The sequence below is a fragment of the Perca fluviatilis genome, chromosome 8, assembly GCF_010015445.1.
Source record: "Perca fluviatilis chromosome 8, GENO_Pfluv_1.0, whole genome shotgun sequence".
Classification (NCBI taxonomy): Eukaryota; Metazoa; Chordata; class Actinopteri; order Perciformes; family Percidae; genus Perca; species Perca fluviatilis.
This window is the reverse complement of record NC_053119.1, coordinates 6731056-6752333: the sequence shown is the minus strand read 5'-3', so window position 1 is coordinate 6752333 and position 21278 is coordinate 6731056. Positions and strand designations below refer to the sequence as shown.

General features: G+C 41.5%; 1 protein-coding gene across 1 annotated transcript in view; it reads left to right on the top strand.

The window, feature by feature from the left end:
* The window catches only part of grm8b (glutamate receptor, metabotropic 8b), a 158656-nt gene that overhangs the window by 44054 nt on the left and 93324 nt on the right, over positions 1-21278 (top strand). Inside the window, exon 3 of the mRNA XM_039809785.1 lies at positions 20855-21071. Within this exon, the coding sequence (XP_039665719.1) occupies positions 20855-21071 (217 nt within the window). The remainder of the gene's footprint in view (positions 1-20854; positions 21072-21278) is intronic.

The window sequence follows — 21278 nt, the reverse complement described above, 5'->3', positions numbered from 1 at the left end:
AACACAAAAACGTCAAAAGGCGCATAAAAAAATCGAAAAAGACATAAAAAAAAGTGACAAAACCTTGTGGTTAAAGTGACAAAAGTGTTGCAAAAGACGGCCTAAAACAAAACAGAATTACAGAAGGGTTATTAATAAGTCAGTTTTGGCAGATTTTTCCACGCAAAGTTAAAAAAAACAACCCAGGAAGGACCTTTCTCTCCGTCTACCTGACGCTCTCGTCACTCACATCAGCATGTTGCTAAAGGACACTTTACCTTTACATGATGTCACTTCCTGCATCAACTCCTACCTGAGTCACACTAACCGTCCGCAGAGATCAAGCCGCTTCGTCGTGGCCTTTTCCTTTAAAGCGACCTCTGACCTGCGCTCATTTAAAAACGCATCATTAGGAGAAGAAGACGAGAGCGAGCCGCCGCCGCTTCCCTTCGACTAGCTAAATTAAGAGCCAAATATAGAGCGAGCAGAGCTGTGGCATTTCAATGGCATTTCAGTTTGTTCTCTGGGGTAAAAACACTTTTTAATACCTTCAGCAAAATCCTGCAGACTGACTCAGATCAGGTTTATTCATCGGAGACGTTAACGGGTTCGTTCCGGTGACATATGAGCTGCAGGCAGCACGCACAGAAATGAGTCCACTCGTGGAACAGGGAGAGACAGACAATGTATGTATTTAGCAGAACCAGGGCAATTTATTTCCTTTTTAAAATGCCTGCTGGGGGTCATTTAATTGTAGCATTAGGAGAGTTTAAATTATTTCTGGTGGCATTTCCACATTTCTTTGCTCTTTAGAGAAAATGAGATGCAAAAAAATAAATGAAACACCAAACCCTGTCTCCAGGAAGTTACATTTATATACGACTGCAACTTTGTAGGAAACAATGTTTGACCGATTTGTTTTTGTCATCATCATGATCACCTTTAAAATCTGTGTTTCTCAAATGGGGGTACGTGTACGGCAAGGGGTACCTTGGAGGACTGCAGGGGGTACGTGAGCATTTTTTTTGTCACTATTTTCAACCTGTTCTTGCCTTCCTTCCTTCCTTTATTCTACTGTCTTCTTTTTTTCTCCTAGTTTGTCGAATTTTTTGTCGCTTTTTTCAAAAAACAATTCCTCCTTTTTCAAGGTTCTTGTCTACTGTGTTTTTTTTTTTTACAAGTCTGTCAGTTTTTACAAAGTTTTTGTCGCTGTTTTCTAAGTTTTTGATACTATTTTCCTAGCTTGGTTGACACCAGTGGGTCTGGGAAAGCTTAATTCGCAGCCCATTTCCAAAGGGGCGTCGCCAACAGACGCCGCTCAAATGCCTCTGGGCGCAATTGGGCTTCAACCAATCAGACCAACGATCCGGGTGACGTAGCGCCGACAGCGGTATCAACGGGTCGCTTGCGCTTCGGTAGCCATCATGTTGAATGTAAAAAAAAAACTGCTCGCCGCCGCTGCGCTATCATCATCGTGTAAAGCCCGCCTCAACGGTTGTGATTGGTGTAAAGCCCGCCTCAACGGTTGTGATTGGTGTAAAGCCCGCCTCAACGGTTGTGATTGGTGTAGAACCCGCCTCAACGGTTGTGATTGGTGTAAAGCCCGCCTCAACGGTTGTGATTGGTGCCACAATTTGGAAAAATTGGAAATGGGCTTGAATGAGCTCTTGGCCAGACTGACTTGTAGAGCAAATCTCAAATTTGCCCGAAATTCGTCAGGGTTTTCCCAGGCTACTATTTTCCACCTATTCTTGCCTTACTTCCTTATTTCTACCGACATTTTCCATGCTTTTACTGTTTATTTTTTTAAGTTTTTGTTGCCTTTTTTTCATCACCATTTAAATGTTTTTCAGTCACATGGCTGTTGTTTGGTAAATCTATCGCTGGTCAGGGGGTACTTGGCTTAAAAACACAATTCAAATGTGGTACATTATTGAAAAAAGTTTGAGAACCCCTGTTTAAATAACCCAACAACAACGTGAAATTAAACTTCTCCTGCGGGATAGAGTAAAGTTTATGCAACTTTATACCTCTACTACATACATCTCACTACATCTCAGAGGTCAGTATTGTTCGTTTTTACTCTGACAGCTTCAGTTACTTTTCAGAGGACAGTTTTTCCTCCCCTTCCTGTCCAGTGAATGTTGATGTTGAATGTTTGTGACGAGTACTTTTACTTAAAGTACATTAAGTAGCCTACGTTATGTTGCTAAGACGTTTACTTCAGTAAACTTTTGAATGCAGAACCTTAACTAGTAGTGGAGCATTTTCACAGTGATCTTAGTACTTTTCTGTCAGTAAATGATCTGAATTCTTCCTCCACCGCTCCCTCTTGGCGACGGGCCACTGGGTGGTCTAAAAGCAAAGAAGAATCCAGAGACATTTAGTTATTGTGTTAATATCTTGCCTTTATTGCCTTTATTGATAGGACACATTAAGACAGAAAAGTGGGGACAGAGCCTCCGCACATGGGGCGCAGGCTCAACCAGGTGAGCTAACCAGGCACCCCGACAGCTATAGTTACTTTTGAAATTAGGATCTTCCAAACTAAATGTGATCCTTTCATGAAGTATGATCCATTGTTGCAGGTTAAACGAATTAGTCCAAATGAGCTCCATCGGGACCAACGCCAACGGTGAATTTTGTACTTTTTATTACTACTACTGTTATTCTAGTACCACCAAAGTCCTTCAAGCTTTAAAATGAGCAGGTCAAATATTTATATTACACGTAAAGAATTTCATAGAGGTATGCTGGTTTTTAATTACCATTTTCAAAGAGATGTGTTTGACTTCCTAAACTCTGATTAAGCCATTTCCTCGGCTGATGGCTGATCTCCAAGCGTCTGACTCCTCGAGATGAATTCAAATGCCAAAGTGTGTAGATCCGCGTTTCCACCGCACTACAAACGGTGTCGACTTGTTTCCCGTCTCCTGTCCGCTTCCTAACCCGGCAGGTTTTACTGCAGGGCAGCGTGACTATCTATTGCTGTTTGGCCATCAAACCCCTCCCTGATTATTACACGATGATGGAGGGCAAAGAGAGAGCCCACTTCAAAGAGCCCCCGTGGAGACGAGCCCAGCTTTTAGAAAAACCTTTTAGCCGGCCAAAAAAATATCATCACAACAGAAAGTATCCTATAAATCCTAAAGTGCTTTCCAGGAGGCAGTGGGGTGTCAGATCAGATGGTGTAAAACGTGTGTACTGGGGCTTTAGTGTGTTTTCTTTTTTATCCAAGAAGAAATGTACAACAACAAATACAGACTGAAACAAAGTGTGGTCTCACTTTATTTTACGGTACATTAAAAGGACGTAATGAGCCATACTTTCAATCAAATAAGACCAAAACATGGTGAAATATGATGAAATGATGCTGTAATTAGTACATTAATAAGATATAATCTTACTTTGTATTTGAGTTTAATACAGAAATATTTGCATTTCTAGTTATAGCAACTAGTTACAACGTAAATACGTAAATAAAGACCACATCAATTCTAGTTTTGGTCTAATTTGATACAAAGTGAGGCTTATTATGTCTTCTTCTTAATGTATTAATTACAGCAATATTTAGGTGTTCGGCCTTTAATTAGGGTATGACTGTTTGTTTACTGTCTAATAAAAACATTATTTCTAGTTTTGGTCTAATTTGATTTTGACAAAGTACGTCTTATTAAGTTTAAAAAATGTACCGTAAAATAAAGTGACACCCAAAGTGTTTCTAAATATTTGGTCAAAGTAATTATGAAAGGTTTAGTTCAAACCTAGTGTGTGTGTGTATACACATATCTATACATACACATATGTATGTATGTGTTTTTATCTGTGAATCAACACTAGCCAACACCCTACACTGCAGACCAGTCAGATTGGTTTCCCCACATGTTTTCTCCCATTTTGTACAGTTGGTTTTAGGGAAGGTTTTCCTGTAACTCCTCGTTCCTTTAAAAATGTGAAACACCTGCAGCGACACTTACCACGTCCTTGTTTCTCTTTAAAAGGTGCTAATTTTCTTTCTTCTCTTCCCCCGTCTATAAATCCTGTAAAACCCTGCAGAAATCCAGCGTTCACCCACACACTTAATGAGAACTCTGCTCTCGCATCACAGTCCTCTCCCCCCTCCCCCTCCCCCCAAAAAACAAAAAAACCCAACAATTACATCTGCCTGCTGTTGGAGCCTTTTGTTGTTCAAAAGAATGGTCAGTAATTAGCTGTATTGAGCTGAGCTAATAACTGTGTGTTCGCTCCGCAGAGTCGTACATCCGAACACGGTGGAGACTAAAATCCTTAACGTTACCCAACAGTGAATGAGGAGGACAAGCAGACGTTTGACAGGCCGGATGATGCACGCTCTTCCCTGCCATTAGAAGGTTTAGGTGCAGCACCCAAGCCGTTCTGGGCACTACCTAAGCCGAATGAATGCAACTAAAAGACTTCTGAATTGTAGTTGGACTTCTTTAGCGTGTTTTGTCTTTAAGCTTTTTGAGTGTTGTGTATTTAATTCAATTCAATTCAATTTTATTTATAGTATCAAATAATAACAAGAGTTATCTCGAGACACATTACAGATAGAGTAGGTCTAGACCACACTCTATAATTTCCAAAGCCCCAACAATTACAGTAATTCTCTCAAGAGCAAGCATTAGCAGTGGCTATTGCGACAGTGGCGAGGATAAACTCCCTTTTAGGAAGAAACCTGGGACAGACCCAGACTCTTTGGTTGGGGGTGTGATGAACAGTGGCAATAATAGTCATAATAAAGATAATGGAACAGTGACTTCAAAGGTAGTCGTTGTGAAATCTGCTCTAGCTTTTCCAACTTTTTCGACACAGATATGGTGATAATAACTCCTGCACACTGTCTAACTTGCAAAAAATATATAAAAGCATGGTAACACTTTACTTGAAGGTGTTTAAATAAGAGTGACATGACACTGTCATGAACACATGAACCCCATCCATAACTTGTCATGACAAAAACCGAATGACGCTTACTAAAAGAAGCGTTATGTCAAACGTTTATGACTTGTTTATAATGTTTCTGACACGTTCACGACGTTCGTGTCATTTCACTCTTATCAAACCTTCAAGTAAAGTGTAACCAAAAGTTTTAAGGATAGCCAACATTTCGGTACTAGACCATCAGGCAAATGGTGTTACACCCTGAGAAGCCATCTTTTTGTAGGAGGTAACTGTTTGTGGTGCACATATCAACACATATCACGGCGACGCAGAGGGGTCTGCGGGGGTACACCGTTGAATCGACGCAGAAGCATAAATCAGCCTTCCACAAAAAGCCAGGGAAAACACTGCGATGATGATGATAATGGTGATGATAGTTTGAGGGCTGCAAGTAGGATTAACAATTTACATGTATTTGAGTATTGCTTAATCAGCTGATTATTTTCTTGAGACTGTCCTCCCAAAAGATCAATCGATTCATCATGAAAGTACTCATTAATAATGAAAATAATCATTTTCATCAGTTGCAGTGCTAGTCTTCAACGTCAGTCTGGTTCTCTCTGTAGTTTAGAGAAAGTATTTGAGGCTGTACATGGTATACCTTTACAGTAAATGGTGTTCAACGTGCAACACTGCTGTAATGCTTTTTTAAATAGCAACAGATTTCATGAAGGACATTTCATTTAACCTGCTCACATTCCCCTGAAGGAGGAAAAGTCCAGACTTTGTGAAATGACATCCAGCAGCTCCAGATAATCATTACAGCTGAGAAATGATCGGACCCGACAGAAAGAGGTTTCCATCAGCAGGATGGAGAGATTTCAAATGGAAGAAGAAGGGAGAGCAGGCAGCTTCTTTACATGGTCATAAATTAAAATTGTCGGCGTGAAGCTAACGCTGGAGCTAATGAGCGGCAGCGATGAAGATTAATGTTGTAAACATCCCCGGCTCGTGTCAAGGTGAAGTGATAGATAAACCAACAACATCTCAGTTAGGATCAGTACGTAAGCCGTGTAATGGAACAGTTAAACTGTGTTTTCATCTCACTGCGGAGAGCTCAGCCTTTTCATATGCTAATGAGTTTGAGATGCAGCACGATTTCAATTAGACCTGCTGATGAGTTTGGTCTCACAAAGAAACCAGAAGACTAGCAACCTGTGGCTTGATCAACCTGTCTCTCTGATCAACTGTCTCTCTGTCTCCTAAGGAAGTGAGACAGGCAGTAATGGAGGTAATTTATTCAGATCCTAATACCACACTGTAAAGAATACGGTTACAAGTTAAATTTCTGCATTTAAAATGTTAAAGTGCTCATATTATGCTCATTTTCAGGTTCATAATTGTATTTAGAGGTTATATCAGAATCGGTTTACGTGGTTTAATTTTAAAAAACACCATATTTTTGTTTTACTGCACATTGCGGCAGCTCCTCTTTTCACCCTGTGTGTTGAGCTCTCTCTTTTAGCTACAGAGTGAGGCATAGCACTTCTGTCCCATCTTTGTTGGGAGTCGAACATGCTCAGTAGCTAGGTAAGGACTACTAGCCAGTCAGAAGCAGAGTATGAGGGCGTGCGCTGACAGTACCTAGGTAAGGACTACTAGCCAGTCAGAAGCAGAGTATGAGGGCGTGCCCTGACAGTACCTAGGTAAGGACTATTAGCCAGTCAGAAGCAGAGTATGAGGGCGTGCCCTGACAGTACCTAGGTAAGGACTACTAGCCAGCCAGAAGCAGAGTATGAGGGCGTGCCACGCTAGCAGCTAGGCGAGCATTATAACATGTGTTAACATCTGTTTGGAGCAGTTTGTGAACAGTGTTTTCTGTTGGAGATGGTAAGTCCCTTTGGGGGGACTTTGGGCTTTTTCACTTTGTAAACCTATAACATGCACAAAAAAGATATATAACACTATAAAGGAAAGGGAAAAAGCCAAAAAGCACAATATGAGCACTTTAAAATGTTACCTAATGATCCAACGCATCTCATTAAAGCTTTAGTGCGTAACTTTTTGATATTAATGAACGTCCGTTACATTCAAGCCATTGCCAAATGAGTTGCTACAAAGCTAATTAAGACTATCAGCGCCACACAACTCTCTCTCTATTTCTCAGCTTGGATGTGTTTAGAAATTGTTGTCGTCCGTCGACTTTCGCGCGCAGAAACTCAAGTGAAGATAATGACCTCGACCGTGATGCGTCTTTAAAAAGGTGTTGTACAGTTCAGACACGGGGGATGAGCTTTTTTTCCCGGTTTCTGATATCGTTGGCAATATGTGTCGCTTCTGGCTATTACGTCACGTACAGCTGTCATCTCATTGGTTGCGCTTCGAAAAAAAGTCAGTGGCAACTAGGTCAAACTTGAAATAATTTTAACTTTGAGCGCAGCGCAGAGCGGCAAATCCGAGTGCGCGTCGGTGCCGCCGATCATGTGTAGGCGACTTTAGCCTTATAACGGAAGGGAAAACTCCGCAAACCTCAACATTGTTACTATTGTTTGGTTTTTGTAAATTAGAGCAGGTCTAGACCTACTCTATCTGTAAAGTGTCCTGAGATAATTCCTGTTGGGATTTGACACTCTAAATAAAATTGAATTGAATACTACAGTACAACTATTAACATGATTAGTTGCCAGTAAGTCAGTTGATTAATCATTTGAGCTGCACTTGTACATGTTGTACTGTACAACTTTGTATATTTCAAAAATCTATTAATCTATCTAAACTAAAGCTGTCAGACAAAGTACCTCACATTTGTACTCTGCAGTGCCCATATTATGAAAAAAATCACTTTTTCTGGGATTTGGAGTGTTATTTTGTGTCTCTGCTGCTTCCACACGCTAGCATGCTAGCACTAGCATGCTACATCGTTCTCAATAGCAAAGCACTGCTACAACACACACAAGTTCACCATAATCTACAAAAGAACTACTTACATGTGCGCCCTCGTTTAGAAGAAGTCTCCCAGCTAATACTGCCTTGTAACTGACCGAAGTTAGAGAAACAGCCTTTCTTTTACTGTCTATGGAGCTAGCTGACATGATCTAGGATCTGAGCTACTGCGCATGTGCAAGTGCAATCAAAGATAGTACAGAAGAAAAGAGGTCTCACTCTGTAGCTAAAACAGAGACCTGAACACAAGGTGAAAAGAGGAGCTGCAGCAGTGAGAGAGTGTGAGACTGTGCAGTACAACAAAAATATGGTGTTTTTTGAAAATTAAACCACGTAAACCTATTCTGGTACAACTTCTAAATACAATTACGAACCTGAAAATGAGCAGAATATGGGCGCTTTAAGTAGTACTCGATTAAATGTACTTTCTTACATTCCAGCACTGAAGCAGCTGTGAAGCCGCATGTCCTCACGCAGAGTGAACCTGATTATTCTCTGCAGAACTTTGTTTGTTCGTTTGTTCCTCTCTGCTGACTCAGCTGCTGTAACCCCCCCCCCAACATAACTTCACATAAATCAGTACGGGAGAAGTTGATCATAGACTGATCCAATCTTATGACGTTGATTTGATTTCATGAGTCAAAATAAAACTTTTGCATTCTATATGTCATGTACACATTCATATCTCATATATACGGCATCTCTTGACATTCAAATCGTACAGTCTGTAATGCTTTAGATTAATAAATCTTACTAGTTTATTATATCTGTACATTTAAAAGCCTGTGCCAGGTGCCCTCATTCACCTGCTGTAATATCTGTTTATTTAGGAGGACTTTATTAAACCATATGTTGAGTTATTTGACAGAGGGTATTGCAGTATTTTTTCTAAGTCAAGGGTAGAGGGTCCAAAGAAATTGCTTGCTTGTCTTGCTTCTTTTTCTAAAAATTAAATAAACAATATACGCTTCAGTCCCTCCCGACCCCAACAATGTCCGTTTTTTAAAGAATAACTGAAGCTGCTGTGCATAAAAACGCAGACTTGTTCATTTCCACGTAGCGTTCCTGCTACATGTGTTTAAAAATTAATAATACACTGATTGTTCAGTGAACGTAGACTCAGTGAAGTGAAAGAGGATGAAAGATCAACATACTGTACATGAAGGTGTTTTGTAATCTTTGGAAAGGTGTGTGTGCGTGTGTGTGTGTGTGTGTGTGTGTCTCGGCCAACGAAAGCCACACAAATTGTGGGTTTTGTCTCGGAGCAGGAATGTGGGACAAAAAGCTGTCTGTTCAGTGATGTTGTTCTGTGTGCGGAGGCAGCCGTTAAATCTGTATATCTTTCATTAAGCAGTGGTTTTGTGACTTTGTTGTGGCCGAGAAGAGAGTGAGAAACAGAGCTTGAAAGCGGCTTTATCTCACAAAAAATAATGATTAACTCGAGAGCACAAAATTGTTTTTCTTTTTCTCCATAAGTGCAATTCAATCAGACTAAGTGAGGCAGGTGTGAAAGCCCCCGTAGTCGTTTTCTTTATTGTTCTTATGTGTTTGAGCCTGTTATGAACGTTGTTCTGCCTGGACTGTATGAAAACTAACAGTATACGTATATAAGTAAAGTTCTGTATGTTAGAAACCAGTATTTAAGTATCAAGATAGTACTGCTGTCCTCTGAGAGTGTTTTAGCCTTCACAGCAGCAAGTGGGTCAGTCATTGTTTGAGGCCTGGATGTGATAAAGTGGGACAGCCCATATAAATAATATGTAAAAAAATCTACTTACAATGCAGAAAAGGCTGCTGGAGCTTCTCTCTGCTGTCAGCTGCTGACAGAGAGAGAGAGAGAGAGAGAGAATGTCTGTGTTGGTTATTCCCCTGTCGACTCAACCCGCTGTGAGAAAAACTGATTTAAAGAGCAAAACAAGTTTCTACTTCAAACATTAAATCAATCTACTGTTTAACTTGGAATTATTAAGGAGTTTTTTCAGGACAATGCAACACCCAGTGTTTCCTGCAGGTTCTTGCTACTCAAACTGAATACTTTTAAGATAAAAACAAAACGTTATTATATACTTGTTATAACGAGAGAAGACTACAACAGTGGGAAGCTTTTACAGTGGGAAGGCAAGAAACAGCGATTTACGCCCAAAATGGTACAATCCTACATTCACCTGTCTGAACATGTCTAGTCTCCAATTGCCAGACCTATCTCCACAGCGCTGTGGAGTAAGGTCTGGCTACACCACAGATACATTCCTGGATTGGAGGAAAAAAATGCTCTGGGTTGTTTGCATTTCTTTAAACCAATCACAATCGTCTTGGGCGGCGCTAAGCTTCAGAAGTAGCGACAGTGGCTCTGCTAAATAGTCTTGGGAAGGAACTTGTTTGAACACATGGAACATTATTCATACGATATTAAATGAAGTTAACTGTTACTGCACAATACAGCAAATGGAGCTATTTAAATTAGCTGGATACATGGTTGAACCTCATTTGCTCTTACCAGTATGTCGCTGTGTAATTTGTCCGTAGCAAATCCCCGCCAATTGCCCCCCAACGCCCCAGTTAGAGAGTAACCGCTGTAAAGTTAAACATATTCTTTGTAAATCTTTACAATCATTGCCTGAAAGAACCAGGCAGGCCTGTCTTGTTGCACTATCCAAATTATCAGTGTGTAGCTTGCTGGCTCGAAGTTTGTTGTTGTTTCCCAAAGAGAACGTCGTTGGCAACGACAACACACATCCTGGAAATGAACTGTCGATCCAGACTGGAACACGTCCAAAACTAAAGGCCCTGACACACCAACCCGATTATCGTCCGTCGGACAGTCTGGCGAGGTCGGTGACTGGAGTCTGTTCGGTGTTCCATGCCGTCGTCAGTCAGAGGAGCCGACGGCCTTCATTTGGGCCGATTTGACATGTATAATCGGAAGGCGGGCAGTCGGACTCAATGACCAATCTGATTGGTGGGGTGCTAACCCAGAAATGACGAGCGGGATGAGCGGGAGTAGAGTCTCTCAAAATCTGACGAAAATCTTTTAAACTGACCAGATTCAGCAACTGAATGGCCTATTTCTCGCTTAAAATGTTTTCAGAAACACAGCAACCGCTATTATGGTCTGGCTTTGAAATTCCGGAGAAGCCAGACCCACGTGATGCGTTCGTCCAATCAGCTGCCGGTTTTCATTTTTTGGGCGACTATACACATTAGTGCCACTTGCTGTCATAGAGACGTATTACGTCTCGCGCACGCGCAGAACGTATGCTCAAGTCGGCGTCGCTTCGGTGTGTTCCGAGGCACTTTATTGACCAACTCGGGGAGGCAGCCTTTTCTGCCGAAGGTCGGCCGGGAGAGGTGTGAGATCAGAGAGCATTTTTATTTTTGAGACGGCAATGTCGTTGCTGTGGATTCCAGCAGTTGGTTTCTTTTCTGAAATGTTGATTTTGGTTAGCGGCCATCACGGATTCTCTTGGTCCCTCCTGGATCCTGCAGTTTGGATCGGGTCTAATTATCCTCGGCTCTAATAAAGGCCGGTTCCAAGTGTCTTCGGGTCCATTTCAGATCTGATCTGATCTTCATTGCGTTGTGGTTGGTTTTCCACATGTCCGTTTCAGATTAAGTCCACATTTTGGACAAACACCTGCAGTATAAACATCTTGGGAGAACTAGACGTCTCATTTGTAAAACAGATCGAAGATGTGAACGCAGCAACGACGACAACCTGTAAAACAGCCGTTTACACATGAAGTACACACAGTTCACATCCTCTTCAAACATCAGTCCACTCCACTCCGTCTGCGGGCGAGAAACACCCACGGACATACCTCAGTATCTGACTGCGTATCCATAATGCAGCAGCTCCTCTTAACTCTCCACTGAGCAGACGACCATAAGTGGAGAAAATGTTTCTGAACTGAAGGACCGTCATTAAAGCTGAGTACTTTACATAATCCCCTCAGGACGGAGAGGAGACGATATAATCTAAAGTTAAAGGAATAGCGCACCAAAAAACAATTCCCAGAAAAGGTTTTCTGTCCAATGGCGTTTAAGAAGTAACCTGAGGCGCCAGATGGTTTGTTAACACAGAACCATCTCAGAAGCCGTCACTGGAAACTGTTTGGAAAAGGGCAGGCACTTTCAAAATAATACCTTTCAGGTGATTGGATGAATTATCTGTCAATCAAACTGTTGCCGAAGAAAACCCTTCAGTGCCGTTCTTTGCTCTTTTTTCACTGAAGAAAACTAAATTATTAAATTAAATTGAAGAAAAAAAAATTACAGCTGCCCTTTCATATGGCTCTTTGTAGTTTGGCTTATTTGAAGCTAATGTACTTGCACTTACTTCTTGTTGTCTGGAGTTTGTACCTTCAAGGTTTTTAAACACTTAATTGACAGGCACTTTGGATAAAAGCCTCAGCTAAATGACATGTAATGGAATGGAATGGAATGTAGAAGAAATACTCTCAGGTTCTGATATAACTGATGCTATTGCAGCATCTACGCTAACCTCGAACAGTCACTTTTGTGTTGACACACACACCGAAACCAAACAGCTGCAGTGCATTACTTGAATGACTTTTGTGTGATCTTGTGGTCCTCCGATTGTCGCATGATCTGGTTATACATTGTGAGAATCCAGCTGCAAACAGCAAACAGACTTTAACAAATAAAGGAGCAAAAAGGGTTATAAAATGTCTAAATTGCCAAACAAAGCGTTTTTGGATAACCCTCCCGTAAAGGAATATGTTGTGCGGGTGTTTGGTCTGTTTGCACTGATATTTTTGGGCGCTCTGCTCTCCTTAACGCCATTCCATAGAAACATTTTCTGGGCTCATAGAGAGCCGAGGGAGGTGGTTACGATTTACAATTTATGCTTTTGGGTGAACTCTTCCGTTAAAGCTGAGACATTCGAAGTGTGCTTTAAAGGTCCCATACCATGCTCATTTTCAGGGTCATACTTGTATTTAGGTTTCTATTAGAACATGTTTACATGCTTTAATGTTCAAAAAACACATAATTTTGTTCTCATACTGTCTGTCTGAATATACCTAAATTCACCGTGTGAAACGCTCCGTTTTAGCGCCTGTCTCTTTAAGACCTCCTCCAAAAAAGCCCAGTCTGCTCTGATTGGTCAGCGTTTCTAGGTCTTCCACATCTGCGCTCAGTGTTGCCAACTTAGCGACTTTGTCGCTAGATTTAGCGACTTGTCAGACCCCCTTAGTGACTTTTTTTCACAAAAGCGACTGGCGACAAATCTAGCGACTTTCTGTAGAAAAGACGCCAATATTGTCCAGCGAACACGCAATGTATTTCTCTCCTGTGGCCGCCAAAACGGTCACCTCTCTCTTCTGTTCTCTGACTGAGGAGCAGAGGAGCAGAGGGGGGGGCAGGGTGTGCGGGGGCCGGTGTAGGTAGGAGAGACAGCGGCACGCGACAGGAGAAAGACGCCGCTGAGCTGGCCTGGCCCTGGGCAAGCCAGCCTTCTTTGAGAATTCTTTATCAATCTTTCTCCCTCCCTTTGTAGAATTGTTTTTTTTTACTTCAAAGACTACCTAAATTCCTGTATTGAATTTGTGATTATTTGGCTAAAGATTTCTATTTCTTTCTATCTACCTTGCTGACACAACCACTAAGCTTTATGCAAATGGTTGCGTAATGATGTCACAAATATGCAAATGAGCGTATAACGTCATCTAGTGACTTTTGGAGCTGGTGCTAGCTACTTTCATTGGAAAAGAGTTGGCAACACTGTCTGCACTCTCGAAGTCTCTGCACCGTCATTGCAGCCGGGGAAAGACTGTAACAGCGCTGTAGCTGCACTTGTAATGTAGCAGCTTGGTCAAAATATTAATCAGAATCATGAGAATGAAGCTATTCAAAATGCCAGCTGCATCATTTTAGACACATATATATATATATATGTAATATGTGTATATATGTGTGTGACATCACAACTGTACAGAAGTCCTGACGGCTCGTTTAAAGGCAGTTTCTGAATACAGCCTTAATGCGTCTTTCTGTGGATTGAGCGTTTTGATACTTTCACTATATTTATGTAGGATATTTATATGGAAGTCTTTCTTTTCACAATATTGGACCTTGAATGTCTGGTGTGTTTGTTTGCTGACTCAGCTGACTGGCCATCTGAGACGAGGCACCATCTGTTGCTCCTCGCTGCTGGTTTATTTCGGAAGCCAGAAAGCCGGCCGGCCGCTTCAGGACCATCGGGTTGGCAGGCAGAGCCGGCAGCAGGTCGGACACATCACACGGTGTCCTCGGGCCCGGACAGGACAGGTTCAGTCCATCGATTTCTGGCTGGTTTTGTTTCTCAGATGAATAATGTGGCAGTAAGCAGTCTGAGTTATTTTTAGGAGAAAACGACACCATTGCATTTGTTCTGATATTTATGTCAGACTTTTAGAATCAAGGAAAATAGATGAAAACAGCATCTTTTTTAAATCGGGTGGAGAACAGCAGTGAAAGGAAACACGAAGCGTACGACTGTAAATTCTGATGATGCTGCTCAACATCTTCACAAACTCACACTGTTTGTCCACACTTCAGTCAACTTTATTTTGAATTCAGGTAAAGATTCCCAATCTGCCTGGCTGACTTTGGGGAATGTGTCTAAAATGATGCAGCCGGCATTTTGAATAGCTTCATTCTCATGATTCTGATTAATATTTTGACCAAGCTGCTACATTACACCGTGCATATATTCTTAAGTAAATGTACTTGAAGATGTTGGGATACAGAATAAACTCCTTTTAGAGAAATATTCTGAAATTAGAGGACCCAGAAAGCACAAATGGAGTGTTTTCTTCAATGTGAGGTATTACAACATGTAGAAACGGAGTTCCTGCCTGGTTGTCGAGTTTTGTTGAGTCATTCTGACTTAAACTGCGGGAAGGAAACATTAAGAGAAGCAGAGCAGCAGCAGCAGGAGTCATGTAGGATTTTACCCTGAGGGCGAAGCTGTTTATTGTCCACGAAAGAGACAGATGACAGTAAAGAGAGCTTTACTTTAAATAAGACAATCGGAGCGCAGAGTGAACGTTGATGGACGCGTGCTGTCACCGCAGATGGGTTTCTTTCTCTCGCGGGTTCAGTCGGGCAGAAAGCTCAAGGCTGTCGCAGGAATGACGAGCATCAATCACTGTCGCAGGAAACACCCTGAGACGGCAGGAAACGGAGAGCGTGTTCTCCGATGCAAAGACGTGTAAACATGTCCACACACCGATATCTGTCCTGGGTGTGTGACCCCGGTCTGATCCAGCCGCCGGGTGTCAGAGAGCTGAAGTTAAGGTCTGGTGTTGAGGGTAATGGGCGCTGTCAGGACGCCATCCATCAGGGCGACGCTCGCCCGGCAGTTTGTCGGCTAAATTGAATTGCAACGGCCGCTGAAAAGACCGTGACCTTACGTTGCTTTGTAAACAGTTTAGGCCGGCTTCACACTGGGTGCGTGGCGAGAGCGTGTCAGCTGCGTGGCGTGTCCGTTTTCATTTCGGCTCCCATGGTAACAGGTTAGAGCTTTCACACTGCCCGCGTGACACGCACATCTCAAACGTGTGCATGCTAAAAAATAGGACCGGCGCCTATTTGTCACGCGACACGCAAGCGCGTTGGAAGCATTTCCAGGCAAAATAGAATAGGAAAAGATTTTTATGTCATTTTGACTCAAATACATATTAATAAATTACATTTTGATGTTTGAAAGGCTCTAGGTTTTGACATAAATGCAGATATAAATGTAATTCAAAAATCTCTCTCTGAAAATATTATATTTTACCATACCAATATTATAATATTTTACCATAATATTTTTACCATTATTATTATTATTATTATTATTATTATTATTATTATTATTATTATTATTATTATTATTATAATAAACATTACTTGAAAGAATCTGTATATTATATTTGGGGGGCAGTGGTGGTCTAAAGGTTAGAGACGCAAGCTTCAATCCCCAGACCGACAGGATAAAATCTGGGTGGGGAAAGTGAAAGAACAGGACTTCCCTCATTTCCACCACTGAGGTGCCCTTGAGCAAGGCACCTAACCCCAACCGCTCTAGTGGAGCTGCTCAGTGGCCAGCAGATCAGACTGTGGTTGTACTGGGCAGCTTCCAGGTATGAATGTGGAACTGTGGGAATGGGATCAGGGCGTTCCTGCAAAAGAGAGGCTTCCTCTCAGTCAACCTTCCCTGAATAAATAAAGGTAAAAAAAAAAAATGCGGTCAAAGGCCTTTGTTCTCAGTGAACCTTCCCTGAATAAATAAAGGTAAAAAAATAAATAAATAAAGATATGGTCCAAAATGACACATGCTGCCTGAAAACAGAAAGGAACTTGTGAGGTCATATGTTGGACTTGAATGTTATGGTATTTTAAGTCAAGGAAAGACTGTTGTTAGAAGACTGAAGATGAAAACGGAGGTCGTCTTTTTCCTTTTTCCAAAAATACTATAGTTAATGAATTTGTGTTTCTTTTTGCATGTATAAGATTGCCATCTGCTAACTTTAAACCCATTCCCCTCAAAATTCAGCTTGATACATTTGATATCTCTGGTATCTTTGAGACTAGAATTTTAAACATTTTGTTTATGTTTTCAACCTTGATAGCAACCCTAAAATGAATACAATGAGTGAATTTTCTCAAAATGGCTACAACCTACAGATAAGAGCTTCAGATCTGCTCAGTCTTGAGCTTTTCTTACCTTTTTTTTCAAAATAAAAGCTCTGTGTGGAGCAGCAGCCATGACAGTAAAAGCAGACATTGAAGACCCGCTGCGTTGCTTCACAGTGAAGTTTGTGAGCTGATTATTGAGCTGTTGTGAGGACGGAGATGTGAGTGTGCGGCGAGCTGACGGCGGGGTGGCCAATTAGGCCGCTAATTAGAATTGCAGTCCTCCGGTCATAGCAGGAAGTCCTTCAGAAGCCACCAGCGGGGCACAAGTTTGATTTCTGTCTGAGAGTCTCTCTGCAATTGATCTAATAACACGTGGAACTCTGTGACTTAAGATTTTACAGGTACAGCCATTATTAATGCCATAACTTGATGACGTACCCACAAAGCTGGAGTCATAATGTTATTTTTCTGCTCAGATCACAGCATGGTGACATTTTCTACATAAATACAAGAGTAGTGTATGTGCTTTAATGGAGCAACAGCTAACTGAGCAGCCCACAATGCATCATTAATGCTAATGGTGGTCCCCATTATATTCTCATGCAGCTGCAGTCTTTATTTAGTGTGTGTGTGTGTGTGTGTGTGTGTGTGCATGCGAGTATGTGTGCACACAAGTGTGTGTGTGTGCGTGCGCATGTGTGCGTGCGTGCATGTGTGTGTGTGCGCGTGTGTGTGCATGATCGCGCATACGAGTGAGAAATATCACAGGTATTTTAACACTGTACTCTGTGTGTGTGTGTGTGTGTGTGTGTGTGTGTGTGTGTGTGTGTGTAAGAGAGAGAGAAATATCCCCGTTCATCTCAGCGTCAACTCCATGAATCTCCATGATTCCTGATCTAATCTGTCGCTGCTGTCACACAGTCTGTCTCAGTCGGTTGACTTTATTGTCAGAAACAAGTTTTCCACCGACTGTCCACACACATTTGAGTCAGAAACAAACGCTACAGTTTTCCACTGACTGGATCGGAGGTTTCCAGAAAGGAGTTTGCTACGGAAGTTTTGAAAAGCTTAAAGGAAAACAAATCGAGCAAAGAAACACAGTTTTTTTTCGCTTTTTATTTATGCATTTAATAACTAAATGAAAACTACATTTGAAAATGACAAATATTTCGTAAATTATTAACCACCACACAATTCACTTGATTTGTCTAAATTTAGACATTTTAAATCTTCCACACTACGGGCCATCTGTCTCCAAAATCTAGTAAGTGGATATTGAGTTAAGATATTTTCGGTATAGTTTCAATGTCAGGGGAAGACCTTGTATCAGGAAAAAAAAAGAATAGACCACGTGATTGTCTTCTTTTTGGATGAGTTAGGTTTCTTTAGTTTAGTCAGTTTTTATGTCAGATGTAAAAATCCTCACCATATGTCATTTATATACATATATAAAGGCATATATGCATATAAATTATGACGTGATGAAAACAAATGGCCTTCAAATGTTTTAGATAACGTCTAAAAGCCTCTGAGACAAAGCTGTTTTGAACACAGTAGTTGACATTTTGGATACAACTTCCTTTACCTGACAAGTCATATTTTTATCTCTGAGGCTGTCCTCCTCCTGAGAACAACGAGACCATCAGTCGTTTCAGCAAATGACCCAAAAACAACATTTGTTTTAAGTTCAAGTGACGAAGCAGCCACAAAGTCCGCAGAGGGAGAGAGAGGGAGGAGGTCGGAGTGGATGGATGGGTCAACAGAACGCAGGAATTTTGCCGTTTGTTTCCATCAAACGCGAAAGGAGGCAATAAGCAATTGTCTTTTGAGCTTCGTTCCACAGTGGTTACTGGGGAGTAAACGCTCCCCAGAATCAGAGGAGGTTTCATTGGGACAAACTGCTGAAGTCATCCCAGTGTTGTGCCGAAAATCTTTCCTCCTTCGCGTTTGATGGAAACAAACGGCAAAATTCCTGCGTTCTGTTGACCCATCCATCCACTCGGACCTCCTCCCTCCCTCTGCGGACTTTGTGGCTGCTTTGGCACATGAACTTAAAACAAATGTTGTTTTTGGGTCATTTGCTGAAATGACTGATGGTCTCGTTGTTCTCAGGAGGAGGACAGCCTCAGAGATAAAAATATGACTTGTCAGGTAAAGGACAATTAAAACACGGAAATTATGTGTAGCTTCAGTTAAAATACAGAACATGTGAAAAAAGCTTCAAAAATGTTGAAACAAAAACATCAGAAAAAGCATCAGAGGTAAAAAAAAACCTGACTAAAACGTTGCATTATTTTCTCCAAATGCTTTAAAATTGAATAAAACACCCAAATTCAATGAAAGTAGTGGACTGATCATTTATTTGACTTGTGAAGAGCGTTGTACGGAACCATCCACCTTACTTTCTTTGACAATTTGGTTGAAAGAAACCCAAATGTTCTGATGTAGAAACTTTTTCAAAATGGGTCAAATTAGACCTGAGGACAACAGGAGGGTTAAAGAAATGCCAATAAACCAGAGCACGTTTTTTTTTATCCCATCCCAGAATGCTGTGTTCAGGTACATTTACATTTTTGTGCATTGCTCTTAGAGTCAGCTCTTCACAAAATATCAGAAGAAATACAATAAAAAGAAAAATATATATAAAAAATATAATGTGAAAATATAATGCTATATAAATATAAAGTGACGCATCCGATTAGAAAACTTTGTTGGACTTGTTGTTATCTCGTGTCAAATCAAAGATGTGAATCAAAGTAATCCGAAACACAGCCATCAGATAAACAGGAAAAGTTTAAAGTCTGTAAAAAAAAAAACGGCATCGGAACCTTAGACGTGTTCTTTGTGTTGGAAATAAACGTCCTCTCTGGCGGTTTAACCTGCAGCGGTGTGATAGCGTCAGCTCTCAGACAGGTTTGTATTTACAGTGCTGGGCTTTAATTTGCCGCCTGTCGCCGAGCCAGGCGAGCCGATTGACGTTTGTATTGCCGTCTGGCCCTCGGTCGTCCGTCTTCTTCCCTTCTCCTCTCCTGTGAATCCTGATGAGGCGCCCGGCGGCGCTCGTCCCAACATAGCGACCTCTGAGCTCGGATTGAAGTGAAATCAATCAGGCCTTCAATCTTTCTGTAAAGGACCATTATGCAGCCCCGCCGGGCCTGTCGGGCCTGTCGGGCCTGTCAGCCTGCAGGACGGATGACCTGATCCGCCTCCCTAATTCACGCCGCAGAGCTCGCAAACTCGACTCCGACAAGAAAAGCGAACAACAGGAAGCTGGGGAAGGTTGGGATTTAAGGGTCAAGCTCGATTGGTTTTAAATCTCAAAAAATCTACTGCAGGATGTCCGGGAGCCATACTGAACAACATTTAAAGGCGGGACACGAAAGTTGGTTTGTCGTGCACTGCAGTTTTGAGATTTTGGGGCTATTTTGCCTTCATAAAAGGGAGTAACTTTGGGTTCAACATTGGTGGGGAGGTTGAGATCTCCATTTTTGAGGAAAATAAAATATTTTGAGCATCCAACACTTAATTTTCTGCATTCTGGTGAATTTTTCTGCAACAATATATGTAGCAAATGTCTTTATTTATGTAAAGGAAATTATAATACATTTTTTGGTGGGGGTTGCATTGACCTGTTTTGATTATTGCCTGTAAATTACACCTATGCCTTCATAACATGTCTTCTTTCAGACAAGTGGAAAGTACAGTAATCATTCAAAATACACGTTTGTTTGACTTTGTCCATTTGTGTCTGTAGATTTCTCTTCAATTCACCAAAACGTTAGCATTAGATAATGACTCATTTGCATATTCAAACTACATCAACAATAAACTAATAATACAAAAAACGTGTTAAAGTAAGAAATCACCTGGGAAGTTTTATGGTGATATCTATTAGTAGTTTTTTTACACTCTGGCTCTATATGCATTTCTCTCTCTTTATTTTGATGACTTTTCGGCCATCAGGCCTTCTTTAAATCAACATAAAAAAGGCCTGAGGGCTAAAACATTGTATGAATAAAGAAATTCATATAGAGCCAGAGTGCGGAACACTTTTTTTCTTAGTTTCAATTCTACTCCCATTGATCAGCACCTCTCGACAGCCCTTCACTCTAGAAAATAAATCCGTAAAATAACAGATAATGTTCTGGCAGCTCATTACCCGGACTTCGCTCCGTAATTAAAACACGGAAATTATATGTAGCTTCACTTAAAATACAGAACATGTGAAAAAAAATGTTGAAACAAAAACATCAGAAAAAGCATCAGAGGTAAAAAAAAAACTGACTAAAACGTTGCGTGCGTTACTTTCCTATATGAAATATCTATAAGTTTAACATTTCCGTATGTTGTGTCTGCTGTTTCCGTGGTTCTGAAGCTAACGGTTAACCCCTGCGTGTCTCCACAGATCCCTCAGATCAGCTACGCCTCGACGGCTCCGGAGCTCAGCGACAACACCCGCTACGACTTCTTCTCGCGCGTCGTTCCTCCGGACTCCTACCAGGCCCAGGCCATGCTGGACATCGTCACGGCGATGAGCTGGAACTACGTGTCCACGCTCGCCTCCGAGGGGAACTACGGCGAGAGCGGCGTCGAGGCCTTCGTCCAGATCTCCAGAGAGTCAGGTAAAGGAACCCAAGCCCGCGAAAGCCGAGAAGTTTAGATCTGCGAGTTTGGTTTTACTTTGAAAATCCGCTGAGATGAATTAACCCTTGTGTTGTCTTCCCATCGACCAACATGGACCTGGTTTGGTTTGCCTGTTTTATAAAGCCTAAAGTAGCCTGTAAAGTCTCCCCCAGGTCTGTCTTACGTCTTCTTAGCCAACTTGATTC